Genomic DNA, 15,547 nt, shown 5'->3' with positions numbered 1-15,547 from the left:
TAACTTGATTTTGGGAATGCCATGAACCAATTGACTAAGAGTAGGGATGACCCTATAATGTAGATGACCATACCTGCTATTCCATAGCTCAATGGGATTGATTTCCATGTGAACCAAAGATTGAGGAGGTGGTGTAATAACTCTATACAGACTTCCTTCACGAACTCCAATAACCCTAGTCAATGCTAGAGTCTTTACCCCAAACCAAAACTTTTCCATCAACAAAAACTTTATCCCCTTTATCTTCTAAACAAGTAATAGAAAGCAAATTCTTTTTCAAACCTGGAACATATAGAATGCTGTTGAGGTGCAACTTTGATTCATTTTCTAGCTTCAACGATGTTGATCCCAAGCCTCTAACAGGATAGCTTTTATTGTCACCCAATTTCACTGCATGAGAAGATGGGTCCTTTGATAGTGTATGAAGTTGTTTACTTTCTCCTATCATGTATCTTGATGCTCCACTATTAATAATCCATGCATTGTCATCACTAAGAGAACTTGTAAGAGCAGACAAGAATCCTTGACTTTTGACCTTGTTGAATAAGTAGTAGATGACCTTCTTGATCCAGCTTCCAGCAGTGTTGATACCCATCTTGATGTAGTTCATCAAAGAGGGAGAATCCAGGCCAACAAAGTGATCTTCAACTTTCCCTAACCTTAGCTCTGAAACCATGTTGAGAAATCAATGCAAGTAGATTAGGGTTTGATTCCTCTTTCTTGATAATTACTTGTGAGTTATGTTACCTTCTTTTACTTCTTTATTATTTTATCTTTCATTAAGCAATTCCACACGTGGACTCTTCTACAAAGGTGCACTTGTAGATAATGATGTGGTTTACTATTTTTGGGAGCATAACCGGATCTATCCTCAAGTTAGGAAGGAACCCTTTTCTATTGCTCATATTCTTGGAAAAAAGTTGCAACTAACTCTTATTTTATTCATTGTTGACCTAGCTTTTGGAGTTAGCTAGATGTAGATAATGTTTTTCTAGAATAATTTATTGGAGGAAGTTGAGATCTCAACAAACTTCTTTCTACTTTTCATAAGCGAGTTTGTGAGTGTCTTGTTTTATTGTATTCCTTGGAGAGAAAAATGGATATAGGAAAACAAATATTATTTTATTGTATGGGAGAATAGGAGCTGAAATATGTAAAAGGATTTGCCATCTCCATTTGCAACTTGGATTGGATTTTAGTGATTAATGGAAGAACTTGTATGCAAACTAGCTCCGAGCTTTGGAAGATTTGGTCTCTTGTTTATGTAAGTTTGGGTTTTATTTATGTACAATTTTTGTATGTGTGGAAAAATGTTATAGGGCACACAATTGAAGATTGTATTTTGTAGGTTGTGAATGATAAAGGCAATAGTAAGGTCATAAATGAACATACATGTTATATTAGAAGGGATTAACTAGGGTTTAAGTTCCTTCCCTTTTCCCATCTTCCTTTTGTGTCATTTACCTTCAATATGAACGCATTATGTGCTCTCAATGTTTTTAAAACTGGAACCGGTGACCGGACCGGTCCACCTAATGAACCGGTTTACCGACCGGAACCGGTCTAACCGGGACTGGTTTGGTCTAAACGAACCGGTTTTACAAAAATACATTAAATAATTAATTTTTAATGAAACAAAACTATTTTAAGATGTAAAACCATGATTCCAAGCCAATAGAGACAAAATATGCAAAGTTTGCTCATTTATATACCATGTAAAGGTGAATATATCAAAATGGCACCGAGTACAATACATATCATCGACAAAATAGCAAAATACATAAGAAATGAGGCTCTAAATGGCCTATAAAGTCCAAAAACAATGCTGCAAGCTATGAGGCCATTGGCCTACTACAAGTCTACACTGTACACATGATCAATCATCAAGTTCATCACCACTGCTAGACATAGGATCATCATCAGGAGCTACATAGACATCATCTGGTTCAGAGTCTGAGGATGCCTCAGCCTGATCTGCAACCTCAGTATCAATGCCACCAATGATAATAGAAGTGGACCTAATGGAAGCACGAGTTTGTCGACCTGCACGACTAGTGCCTTCCATTGCTTCTTTGCCTTTCCTTGATGTCGCTACTAATCCTGGTTCTGATGCCGACTCAGAGCAAAAAGTCTGATTTTCAAAGAAGTCAAAGATCATAAAAGTGCTGAGGTCAAGGAGTGCTCCAAAGGAATAAGAATATAAGAAGGTTTAAATAGTCTGTTCAAGACCTGTAAGGCATTTGCATTTTCTCTCTCTATATTTCAGGGCAAATTCTAAATTTCTATGTACTATAGCAAGGTGAGCCGAGACTTTGAAAGAGAACCAAAAAGCTTATGTTATATCAGATATAAAGGCCGAACTTCCTCACTAGAAATTAAGGAGAAGTTACACTGGAGTTCTGATGACTGTACATGTTAATGTGAAAGTTCCTGTGGACATCAAAAACTCTTTGAATTACATTACCCCGCGAACATCCAAAATAACACCTCTATGAAAAATCAGAACTCTGACATCCGAGTTTCTTTGGACAGTGACATCTAAAGTACAAAAACATGGAATTCTGTAACCTAACTTATTGACAGATTTAAGGCGTTTTTTATGACAACTAGAAACAATAATACTTGTCCAAGATCTGAGCTATCTTTGGCATCTGAATTTCCTGAAGTTTAAAGTAGACATGGAAGCATCAAAGTCTAATATAATGAAGCATCTAAGGATTGGGAGGAGTTTTATATGGCAAAGACAAGGAGTATACATGAGAAATCTTAACCTATAGGCTATGACAAATCCAAACTTGTGGTGTCGATATCAAAATCAGCCTCAACCACAATCAAAAACCCCTAAACCACAGTCAAATTTCCCTAAACCACAGTAAAAAATCCGCCTTTTTCCATGTTTTGGTGGGCATGCCTAAAACCGGCCGGTTCTGTCCTAAACCGGCCGGTTTTCACCGGTTAGGGCTGAAAAATGGCGAAAGGCCCAGTCAAACCGGGTTTTTTGGCCGGTTCAGACCGGCAGCCTTGCTAATTGGCCGGTTTGACCGGTAACCAGTTTTCAAAAACGGTTTTAAAAACTATGTGTGCTCTACATCATTTGATTGGGAATATTTGTGTATAACCTTTGGATAGGGGGAAACCTTTATTGTTTTGAGTTGTGGATCTAGATAGACCCTCTCCCTCACATTTTTGTAAGATTTAACTACCAAGTTAGGGCTACCATAGGGCACACCATAGTTTTTGCTTATAGTCCCTAACCATCTTGAGAATGCCCTTTAGGTCAAGGTTAATAGTTGTGCACACCACTTGATTGCCTTTTCACCCTTAATCCTTTTAGAACGCCCTTTGAATTTGCTTAAATGACTCCATAGCCAAATAAATAAGGCAATGGACCCCCTTTCACTAAGTAGTTATTACACCAAAACCCATTTTTCCTTTTTCCTGTTTTCATTTACATTATGGCAAGATTCGCTTTATTCACACTCCTACCAGATGAAATGAAGCGAGTAATTGATAGGGAAACCCCCCTTAGCTAAGAACCTTTTTCTCAGTGTAAAATGTTGAGAGTTGGTGAGGTAATAGTGGTGCACATCTTAGTTCCACAAGGCTAGTACCCTATCTAAAAATTCTAGCCTGTGTGGTAACAAGGTGGTTAAAGGCCTTTGAAAAAAAAACCTTTGAAAAAACAAGGAAGTTAAGGATCCAACATGTTATTGATTCACTGTGAGTTTTGAAAAAAAAAACCAAGGAGGTTAAAAGAAAAATGGCCCTAGGAAGACACTTCGTTGGATGGTGCAACGTTTGACGATGGATGTGACACTTATTCACTTGCAAATTGCATGTCCTCGTTATCTATGCCCTAACATAATCTTCAATCATATTACTCATCCATGCCTAAAGCCAAGTCCAAATTATAGAACAGAGCACAACTTAAAGCCTATCTAGTTTAAAATTGAGATAACATCAAAAGATGAAGATGAAGGACAACAACTGCCAATACATCTAGATCAAGAGGTTGAAACATTTGGGGTCTCCATGAAGAGGAAAAGAGTAACCAATGAGGTGAGTGGTTGATAAGGTGTGAGGGAATGACAAATATAAACTCGGCACCTAAGTCATTGGACATGTCCCCACCCCCTAGCGTCGTGAATCCTTCATGTCAGACACGACACGTGGGTAACACGTGTCCGACATGAGTTTGACTCGTCATATTCGCAGGACACAAGTTTGAATCGTGTCGAACACGAGTTTGACTCGTGTCAAACATGAGCCCTACTTGTGTCCTAAAATTTGGACACCTATCCTATGAAAAAAACTTCTTCAAATCGATTTATTGCCTTATTCTCATGCAACTCAATCATAGTTTTGGAGTTCTCAAAGGTAGTTGCTAAGGGGAATTAAGCAATGTTAGAAGGGATTCCAAGTGTTGGGAAGTGGATTTGTCTGGGCCCTACTAATGTTATTACTGGTAATGTTAAATTCTTAAAGTAAAATGACTAAGGATGTTTGGGAGTCGTTTCAACCACATTGGATTTCATATGGAGAAGGTAGAATTTTAGATCCCACTCAATATTCATCAAACTTAACAGTTTTCAGGGTTTCAAGATTGGGGGGGTTACAATGTTTCCATTGGAATTTGTCGTGTATGAGGGTATGGAACTAGCATTTACTTAAGAAGACCAAACCCTCTATGTACCTCAATGTTGGTGGCATTGATTGTTGAACTCCATCATGACCCTAGTAAAAATTCACCCATCACTCAAATAGGATCTTGATTTGACATGTTAATCTTTTTCTATATTTGAATGCTTAGAGGGTGATATTGTTGATGAGGATCCCAATATAGGCAATGATTTCTTTGATATATAGTACTAGTTATTTGTTGTAGCATGATTTTTTTTGGACTATACAAGCCATTTTGTGCCACTTCTGTGAAAATTTCATTCATCACAACAACTAGAAATTATTTTCCTAATTGTTAATATCTTTAACAATTTATTTGCAGTTTGCTACGACAAATACCAAATAACTCACACTGTGATTTTCACAAATAAATATTGCGGAAGAAAATAGCGTTGGAAACTGAGAAAATCTATCACACACATAAAAATATGACATAATTAGTTTCGGACAAATGTCCTCGGAAAAACCCAACTTGGAAAAACCGGTGCGACAGTGAGGGTTTTATTATTATGCAACAGTGAGAAATTCTGAGTACAATAATATAGATGCCAAAATCTGGCAATCCTGTAGAGAAAATACTGGCAAAAATACTAGAGGGAAATTACCCTCACTTCGGGCAATTTCGGCACTAGACTGCCTCTGAAAAGCAATCCGTCCCACTGGGCCTACGCAGGCTTTGTATCACTCTGAACCTGCTTGCTTTGCGTGCTGCCCAAACTGACTGCTATTCAAGCTATCTTGTCTGTTGCTTGCTTTGCGTGCTGCCCAAACTGACTGCTATTCAAGTTGTCCTGTCTATTGCTGGCTAGGAAAATTCTTCTCCGACACTCTGGGACTCCTTCCCGACCTCTGGAACTGAAGATGTCTTCCCCTCTCAACAAATCGAACTGCCTTCTTGAGGCTCTGTGCAACCGCCTAGAGAAATCTCGGCCTTTCTGTAAATGCACTCGTTGGATCTGGAAATCTTCCTCCAACCTCATTGTCTTTGCTTCAATCCCTAGCTCTCTGGCAACTATTGCTACTCTCTGAAAACCAATCTGCCAAGGAAATCAAACTGCTGAAGTATATTCTCCATCACCACATCGATCCCTTCTTATATCTTCCTGTTGGGACTCCAACGGCCAAGATTAAATCTTAATCGATGGCTCAGATCATTTTTGGATCAATCCGTGTGAGTTTCTAGACTATTCTCACCTTGACTTAATTAATTATGATTAATTAACCAGTTTTCCTAAGTTTAGACTTAGGAAACATTAAAAAATAGGTTAATAATCTAATTAAGTCATCTCTAGGTGGAATTTCCAGAAACGATTTTTGGGTTTTGGAGATCTCATGCATTCTAGCCTTTCCACCAAATTTTGTGGCTAGAACACATCCGATGCTACAAAAACTAACATCTTTGTTGATGTATTTTTTGTTCAGAGATGGATTGCATTTGCCTTCAATGCTATTTTGGTTATATGCATTAGTTGTGTTTGAATTTGTATCATCATCATGTAAATGTTTTATATATTTCATATTTGATGTGTAGTTCGTAATTTTTTTATATTTTTTTCATATATAATATATAATGTGTCCTCTGTGTCATGTTCTGGGGGGTCGCCGTGTCACGTGTTGAATACTCATATTTTCGTGTCCTCCATGTCCCATGTCCTCGTGTCCTCCATGTCCCATGTCCTCGTGTTAGGTGACTTAACGAGATGTTAAATTTAGAGGTCACTTGTAAGGCTAATTAAGTGGCAAGGTAGAGTAAAAGACTTTAGAATATTGTATATTTCTTGTCGTTTTGGTTTGTAAAATCTTTCAAGTCATGTTACGCACTTTTTCTCTTCAATTCTCCATTCTCTTTGAAATAGTTTGTTGTTATATTTATATATGAATTTAAAATGAAGCTTCTGGCATTGCACAGGTTTTATGGAATGAATACTTTTACTTGAATGAAATGAAAAAGCATGTGCCAATGAAGGAGGTTTAAAGTTTAAACTAATACACAGGGAGTAAACAGGCTTGCAGGATTAATCCTTAAAAGTGTTGCCAACTTCACAAAATTAGAAATTACATAAATGTGATGTTAGAAAGAAAATGTAATGAAGAAGAATTTAGAGGGTTTTGTTGGTTACTTGAATCAATATTTATCTTCAAGGGTTGCTAATTTACAGGATTCTAGGGCTAAGCAATGGAGAGTACAGGCAGTTGCAGTTTCACCAGATAAATTTGAAAGCCGCAAACCCCTGCCAGAATCATGGAGAGGTTTACGAGATGACGAACTTTCTGGAGAATGTGGCATCCCTGATTGTGTCTTTGTTCACATCAGTGGGTTCATCGGTGGTAACAAGTCCTTTGAAGGAGCTGTAGCAATGGCCAAAGCTGCCCTTAAATTGTGATTGTATCCTTGGTGATGCCAGAAGCAGCAGATATTTTTCAGGGTTCATTGGCAGTAACAAGTCCTTTGAAGGAGCTTTAGCAAAGGCCAAAGCTGCTCTTAAATTGTGATTGTATCTTAGGTGATGCCACTGGTGGTAGATATTTTTTAGTCTTTGTCAAAGCCAAAAATTAAAGCATACCCCTGTTTTGTATGGCATCGCCTGTTCATGGGGCATATTATAATAATTTGTACTATCTACCCTTTTTTATTCTATCTTAATGAAATCTGTTTGAGATTCAAAATGGACTTGCGTGGTTTAATTCTTTGCCTCCTCTTTTGATACTCTGCCTTATGTTCTGAGCGAGGTATTTCTTCCTTCTTTTTCATGGTGCTCCTATTATTAGAATTTAGAATTGTTTTGAACCTTTTCTGCACTAATGACATGCTTCTAGTAGTTGTCATGGTCTTTTGGGAAGGTCACTTGTAGTGGAGGTGTGGTAAACCGTAAGACTCAGGTTTATTAGCTGTAGTGAACTTTGGTTGAGGTAGGTGATGTGCCACTGTACATTTCTAGAGGATTTTACTGTTCTTCATACATAACATGTCCAGACTGGTTGCCAGAGAATGTAGTAGTAGCTACTTAATTTTAATTTGGATGATTAGACAGGTGCATGAATTTGAAGCGAGGACTTTACCTTTTTTAATTTACATCTATATCTTCCGGCAACTAATCTAATATGCTTGCATGCATTCAAAATGTTTTCTTCTCTTTGTTGTTATGAAATAAAATTTGGGCCACTAAATTGTGTATCTGAGAAGGATAATAATCAAGTTTATTGGAAATTGATGTTTATTATTTTTCTAAGAGATTGTAATTATGGATTTGCAGTCAAACTTGAGCATTACTCTCATGTATTTGTATAGTTCGTGTTTATTACAATGCAGCTTCTGAAGGCATGAAACTGCACTAAGAAAAACGATCAGATCAGTGAGAAAACTCTAGACGAACTAAACCTGTCATAAGCATGAATCTGCACTGAGAAAAATGACCGGCTCAGTGAGAAAGCTCTAGATGAACTAAACCTGTCACCACTAGTTGCCTCTTTTTTCAGACTAGTACTCTTCCAATCTCAGTGGTTGCTCCTAGAATGTATGTGTGCTTTTTGTTAATATGTACCAATGTGTAAATTATAGTTAAACCAGCCCACTTATGATGTCCTCAAAGTGCCCAAAAGCACTGAAGAAAAGCGATTAAACTATGAATTAAATTATGGAGGGTTGAGATCAGATACTTGACCAAAATTACAAAAGCAATTAAATGAAAAATTGAAAAGAATATGTGCCATGGATGAAACTACAATTCAAAATAAGTGCATATCAATGACAAGCAAGTTCCTGGCAGCATGTTTGCACAAGTAATACAACCACAAATTATAAGAGCTAAGAAAAAAGCATAGTTGAATCCATTTGATATACTAATGAGGCAGAGGATAGGCCATAGACATCAATACATCATGGGCTGCCTTTTAGCATGCAGTAGCGGAAGATGCTATCCAGACTGGAAGTGAAAAAAGATGATAGTCTTGTGCTGCTTTAACCTGAGTCAGAAGTTCAGCTTTGAGTTCAGGTTCGGCAATGATTAGGTTCAGTTTGAGTTCGAATTTTTTGATCAGGTTCGAATGAGATCCACCATTATGTTCGTTTATATACATATACTAACTTTTAAATGAATATAGCCTAACACAGTAATAAATCAAGATCAATAAACATAGAAATTGCTATCATAGACTTGGAAACTCCAAGAATAGATTACAAGTTCAGTTGTGACATGAGGTTATGAGTTTGAGCTACGGACTTGGGCAATGGACATGAAGTTCAATGAGGTTCGCCAAACCTCAAATTGTTTTTTAGGTTCGCCGAATTTCAAACCTCAAGGTTGAAGTTCGGGGACCTTGTGACATAGGCTGTAGCCTGTGTAAAAAAATGTTAACCCCATGAATGTGTGTTGCAACTCTTCTTTATAGATAACAATAGAAGATGAGAGCGCATGCACAAGGAATGAGAGAAAGGAGATCAAACGGAGTCAAATCTGTACAGTGAAAATTAGATTGCTCCCCTTTGTTGAATGTGACTGTATTTAGAGCTGTACTGTCTCGAAAACCATGCTGTTCTCCTTAATTACATGCAAAGTGTATGCCTTGATGAAAGAATCTGCTGGAAAATATCGTTGCTAATTTTAAAAACTTGCTGTTTAAACCTCATTGGAGTTTAAAAACGTGCTGCCTTTGTTATCTTTCCATAACCAGCATGCATGCACAAGTATCTGTCCTTGTACAGCTATAGACCTGCTCTAAATGTGTAGAAAAAACGTAAACCTGGAATAATTAGTATGCATGTCCTAAATATGCGAAGCCCCTTTTCTCTGGAGCGCACCTAGTCTCCCTGTTACTGTCTTTACCATCAATAACCATAATGCATGCACATGTGAATACCCAGGTTGTCTTTCTAGTGTTAGGAGGGCTACGTGCATGGTTTCATTAATAGTCAGTGCACTGAATGGTGTCAGTTAGCGCACTAGTGCTCCAAGGAACTGCTGATTTCTATTAATAACTACAACCAATCGAATGAAAGGGAACGGTGACCTGCAAACTCCACGTAGTCAAAGGAAAGGGACAAACTCTTACTTCAAAAAAAAAAATACCAGGCAAGATGTGGATTTGAAAGTCTCACGATATATCTCTTTGTTAAAGTATAAAGGCTAATTATGGACCGCAAATCAAAAAATGAGGTGTCGAAAAAATGTCATTAATAAGAATAAGAACATGGGGTGAAACCAACGTTGAATCAAATCATTGCCCAATGCTTCTCCATATAGCAAAGTAGGAGAATAAACCTCGAAGCTCTTCAAATATAAGTCAATTTGTCTGCAAGAGGAAGCATTTATTAATCCAGTGAAAGATGGGTGGAACCATTTGAGAATGCAAGTGAATTGGCAAGCTTTCAATTCACTGATAATATTAAGGGGATTGAAAAAGTTATATCTTTATGGGGTTATGCAAAGAGAGTTAAAGTTGATCATGCTATAATTGAATTAGAAAACAAGATAATCATGCTCTATCTTATTTTGCTCCACATCCACCAAACCAAGGTTCAGGAGGTGGACAAAACAATGACAACCCATGCTAACAGTTTATGTACACTCAAGAAGAATTTAGTAACTTCCTCTATTTTATGGAGAAAATAGCAGCAAGTGGGACACATTTAGTAGTGTTACCCCATATTTCTCCTCTGCTCATTCATTTTTGTTTTGTTTTGTAAGTTTGGCAGGACTACATCTTCATCATGTTCAATATATCACCCCGATCGGGGCGGGGAATTGAACCGGTTACTTCACATCAAGGAGTGCCTTAACAGAGCATACAAGACCCCGTGGACCTCTGCTCGTCAAATTTAATTTTGCTCCAAGAATTATATTTACTTTTTAAGTTAATGTTGGGCAAGCAATATTTCCCAGTGTTTAGTCATATTCCCATAGGGTCCATAAATGTTGATGAGATAGTAGGATCCCCCCATTCTCAGGGAGTAAAACTTCTCTCCAATTTTTTGAAGGAAAACTATTTGAGTCAGATAGATTGAGTATCCATCCTCTCCATCTAGTTAACAACCCCCATATCTGCCTTCATAGTTTAACCTAGGAAATTGCAATGCTTCATAATTTTTTCAAATCTTCTAAATTTTTCTAGCTTCTCACATAGTTTCTTGAATGAGAATAATTCCTAGTTTGTGAAGCTCCAATAGTCTTTTGAGGCCTTGTCTTTTGATGCACTAGCTAAGACCCAAATGTTACAAGTCATAATTATCACGTGGATGTCGATTTGGGGTAGCATCGGATGTGCTCTAGCCACAAAATTTGGTGGAGAGGTTGGGGCACATGAAATCTGAAATACCCAGAAAGGGTTTGGGAAAATTCTAAACAGTTTGAGAAATATTAAAATAATTAATATTTTTAATGGAGTCCCTAAGTCTAAACTTAGGGAAATTAAAATATTAATGTGGATTAATATAAAACTGTGTTAGAATGGTCCAAAAGACATGGATCAAGCCAGATCTAATCTTAGCCATTGATTAGGGACTTAATCTTCGCCATTGATATGTCAATGAGAAAAGTATAAGAGGAGGCTTGAAGGTCACTTGGAGAGTACACCAGATGATCAGTAATTCTATTCTCAAAAGCGGGGTTTGCTAAGAGAGATAGAATCAGTGATCGGAGTTGCAGCTAAGGGGCAGTGAGTACAGAGAGACAGAGATAGTGTCGGGAGATCAGCGCAAGAGTTAGAGAGATCGACGCAGTAGCAGCCAGGGCCACGCAGAGACAGCTAGGAGTTGCGCAGTACTTCAAAGAGGCCAGCGTAGTTAACGCAGAGGGCCAGAAGGCTAATGCAAGCCTATTCAGGGTGACGCAAGGCCAGCGTTGGGCAGAAGGAGGCTAACGCTAGGGTTTCTGGGGCAGATTGGAGCTGAGGAGTTGCAGGAGGGTTTATCTGGGGTTTCAGCCGGGACATCTGTCTCAGACTGAGAGGTACTACTGCCAAGGGCATTCTCTGTTGGGTAAGCCGAATTTGGCACCTAGATTGTACTTTGAAATTGCTTAATAAGAAAATCCTCAGAGAGCTACAGTGTTTTCCCGCATTGGGTTTTTCTAGGGACATTGGTCCAAAAATAACAGTGTCATTTTGTGTGCTTGTATTTGTTTCCTTCAGTGGATGATTCGTAATATGTTGAGCATGCACTAGTGTTTATTTTCAGTATTTACATTGTAAATAACTTGTTAAGTAACGGAACAAGTAGGTAGGAATAAATCAGTAAAGTGCATGGAGGGTTTCTAATTGGTAAACTTAGAAACTTCAACATGGTATCAGAACGTGGTTGCAAATCACAGGAGAACTAAAGACATCAGCCGAGCGGAGCAATAGCAGCAGAAAACAACTATCATGAGTGACAGAAGTTGTTCCTAGCAGAGTAGCAACAAGGGAAGGGTGATGCAGTGCCTGCGTCATCAAGGGTGAGCTAGGAAGAGGCAGCGCAGAGGCCAAGGGAGGCAAAGGGAGGCTCACGCAGAGGGCCAGAGGGTTGTGACGCAGTTGGCTAAGGAGGCCGAGTTGCTGGTGTCGGGATTGCACAGAGCCTAGGAGCTCTCACCTTCAGGTTGCTGGGGTTTAGGAGGCTGTGGGAAAGTTGTAGAGTGGAGCTGGTGGGGTACTGTAGTCAGAACAGTACCTGACAGGGCAAGGCCAAGGAGGAGGGAGTTGCTACCGAGGGTTTCTAGCCGAGAAATCCAGATCAGTGGTGCGATTGCACAAATGATCAGAGTAGGGGGCATCTCGACATCGACAGAAGGATTTCCAGGAGGGAAATCAAGACTCAGAGGGAGTCACATCGAGAACTTCCAGGAGGGAAGTAGAAGAGCAGCATGGCACTACACGGAGTAAGAGACCAAGACAGACTAGACGGAGCCTCAAACTTCGCAGTCTGGAAGGCCAGAATCTTATCCGTACTTGACAGAAATCGTGTCAAGCACTTCGCCTTGAGGACGATAGCTATCCCAGTTGACCTAGTTGATAACGACAAATACGAGGAGGCAATGGCAAGGGCCAAGAGCATCATCCTCGACGAGGTCAAGGGTCATGTAGTACCACACAACCGAGAAGGAAACGACATATGAGATGTGGGAGGCCCTAAAGAAATTGTACCAACATACTTCTGTGCAGAGAAGAATGTTACTAGAAAATCAGATGAAGAAGGGAGAACCGATCGACACGTTCCTCGGTGGACTAAATGAGATCCGAGATCAGTTGACTTCCATAGGGGCCACGCTGGATCTGGAATTGATGGTGAGAACAACCTTGAATGCAGTCTCAGAAGACTGGGAGGTATTTGTCCAGAGTATGTTAGGTAGAGGGACCCTTCCACCTTGGGAGAAGATGTGGGTGGTTGTTCGCCAAGAAGAGATCAGACGACAGAGAAAGGCGGGAAGCAGCAGTAAGGGGATCAGAGTCAAAAAGGAGGAAGATGTTGCCCTAGCGTCTTGAGGGAAAGCAAGAAAAACGAAAGAAGAAGGATCTCTCCAAGATCAAGTGCTTCCACTATGGGGAGTTGGGTCATTATGCGACCCAGTTTCCAAGGAAGAAGAGTAAGGGAGAGTCTTTCGAGACTAAGGCAACGCCAGAGAAGGAAGTGGAGGTAGACGATGACTGTGCCATGAGTGCACACACGCCACTTGAGCGGAAGTGGGGAGACATCGAGTTGTAGTCAGACAGACTACAAGCAATGAGGGGTAGGATCCTCGAGGTACCCAGCCTCTTGGATTAGACCATGCTATGGGAGCCTCGAAAAGGAGTAGCAGGACTGACGAATGTGGGTAGAGACAGATGTGGATGAAGCGATAGAGAGAGCTACAGTGCAGGATTCCCAGGACAGCGCGAGGCTAGCAGGTTGCAGCGGTGCGAAAGGCACGGGAGTGTTGCACCAGTGTAGGATGGCACAAAGAGGTGTGCAACGGTGTGAGATGCAGGGAGTTGTTGCAGTAGCACAAAGGTCAGAGAGGGAGCACTTGTTAGCGGCAGAGGGAGCTTCAGCATCAGCGGGTGTCTCTAGCCCAACAGAGAGGTCAGAGTTGGGAGATCAGTTACTTACTTCTCAATAACTGAGTTGCAGTGCAGCAGTGGGTAGCACAATGCAACATGATGAGAGGAGATGCAGTGCAGATGCAGCAGTGGCAGTGGCAGAGCCATGAGCAACAGCACGGATGCAGAGGGAGCTGTCGTACATATGTAGCAATGGCAGTGGCAGAGCCATGGGCAGCAGTACAGGATGCAGCAGTGCAGAGGATGATGGGCAGCAGGCCTAGCATCAACACAGGGACCGATGCCGGATGATCAGGGTGATACTCAGTGAGGAGTATTGCTAGAGCACAGTCCTTGCTAAGAGGGAGTGTTGATTTGGGGTAGCATCGGATGTGCTCTAGCCACGAAATTTGGTGGAGAGGTTGGGGCACATGAGATCTCCAATACCCAGAAAGGGTTTGGGCAGATTCTAAACAGTTTGAGAAATATTAAAATAATTAATATTTTTAATGGAGTCCCTAAGTCTAAACTTAGGGAAATTAAAATATTAATGTGGATTAATATAAAACTGTGTTAGAATGGTCCAAAAGGCATGTATCAAGCCAGATCTAATCTTAGTCGTTGATTAGGGACTTAATCTCAGTCGTTGATATGTCAACGAGAAAAGTATAAGAGGAGGCTTGAGGGTCACTTGGAGAGTACATCAGATGATTAGTCATTCTATTCTCTAGAGTGGGGTTTGCTAAGAGAGAGATAGAATCAGTGATCGGAGTTGTCGCTGAGGGGCAGTGAGTACAGAGAGGCAGAGATAGTGTCGGGAGATCAGCTAGGGTTCACGCGGGGCCATGCAGAGGCAGCGAGGAGTTGTGCAGTGCTTTAGAGAGGCCAACATAGCAGACGCAGAGGGCCAGAAGGCTGATGCAGGGCCTCCTGAGGCTAACGCAGGCCTATTCAGGGTGACGCAGGAGGGCCAACGCTGGCCAGAGAGAGGCTGACGTTGGGGTTTTTGGGGCAGATTGGAGCTGAGGATCTACTGGAGGGTTTATCCAGGGTTTCAACTGGGACATCTGTCTCAAACTGAGAGGTACTACTGTCAAGGGCATTCTCTGTTGGGTAAGCCGAATTTGGCACCTAGGTTGTACTCTAAAATTGCTTAATAATAAAACCCTCATATAGCTGCATTGGTTTTCCTGCATTGGGTTTTTTCGAGGACATTGGTCCAAAAATAACGGTGTCATTTTCTGTGCTTGTATTTGTTTCCTTCAATTGATGATCTGTAATATGTTGAGCATGCACTAGTGTTTATTTTCAGTATTTACATTGTAAATAACTTGTTAAGTAATAGAACAAGTAGGCAGGAATAAATCAGTAAAGTGCATGGAGGGTTTCTAACTGGTAGACTTAGAAACTTCGACAGTGGAATCCTTCTTGAAGGCCCATCTTTCTCTAAGGGCCCTGTCTAATTTTTTCATTTTTATTTTTTTTCTTTCCTTGTTGAATCTCTTTTCTTGCTTTGTTTTGAGAAATGGTGATATGGGATTCCCTACCTTTGGAAGTGGATAAGATCACATTATGCTCAATCTACCACAGGCTAACCTCTACTCATCTTTTGTGAGGACCATAGTAGGTTTTCTAGATTTAAGAGGGTATTAGAGGATGAATGTTTTTCTTCCTAAGTTGCAGATGATTGACCTAAACCCTTATCTCTATTTTCATTATCATCCTTTTGTGGTGTGTGATCAAAAGCATACTTACATTCCTCAAGAGTGTTGAAGAATCTAGGGAAAATTATTATTAATGATTCTTCCATCGTCATTAACAATTGTTGGTGATGTCTTTTATTTTCTTTAGTTAACTTCTTTATGTTTGCTTGTTCTTC

At 40.0% G+C, this 15,547-nt stretch overlaps 1 protein-coding gene across 1 annotated transcript in view; it reads left to right on the top strand.

Annotated features, from left to right (window-relative positions):
* Window positions 1-7,349, top strand: part of LOC149220545 (uncharacterized) — a 246,597-nt gene extending 239,248 nt beyond the window's left edge. Inside the window, 1 exon segment of the mRNA XM_089384798.1 lies at window positions 6,840-7,349. Within this exon segment, the coding sequence (XP_089240924.1) occupies window positions 6,840-7,064 (225 nt within the window). The 3' untranslated portion in view covers window positions 7,065-7,349.
* Window positions 7,350-15,547: the final 8,198 nt, after the last annotated feature.

Source organism: Pinus tabuliformis, chromosome Q (genome assembly GCF_031772625.1).
Source record: "Pinus tabuliformis cultivar Carrire ecotype Pingquan chromosome Q, CPIR1, whole genome shotgun sequence".
NCBI lineage: Eukaryota > Viridiplantae > Streptophyta > Pinopsida > Pinales > Pinaceae > Pinus > Pinus tabuliformis.
Note: the sequence above shows the minus strand (reverse complement) of the source record. Positions and strands in the feature narration are given on the sequence as shown.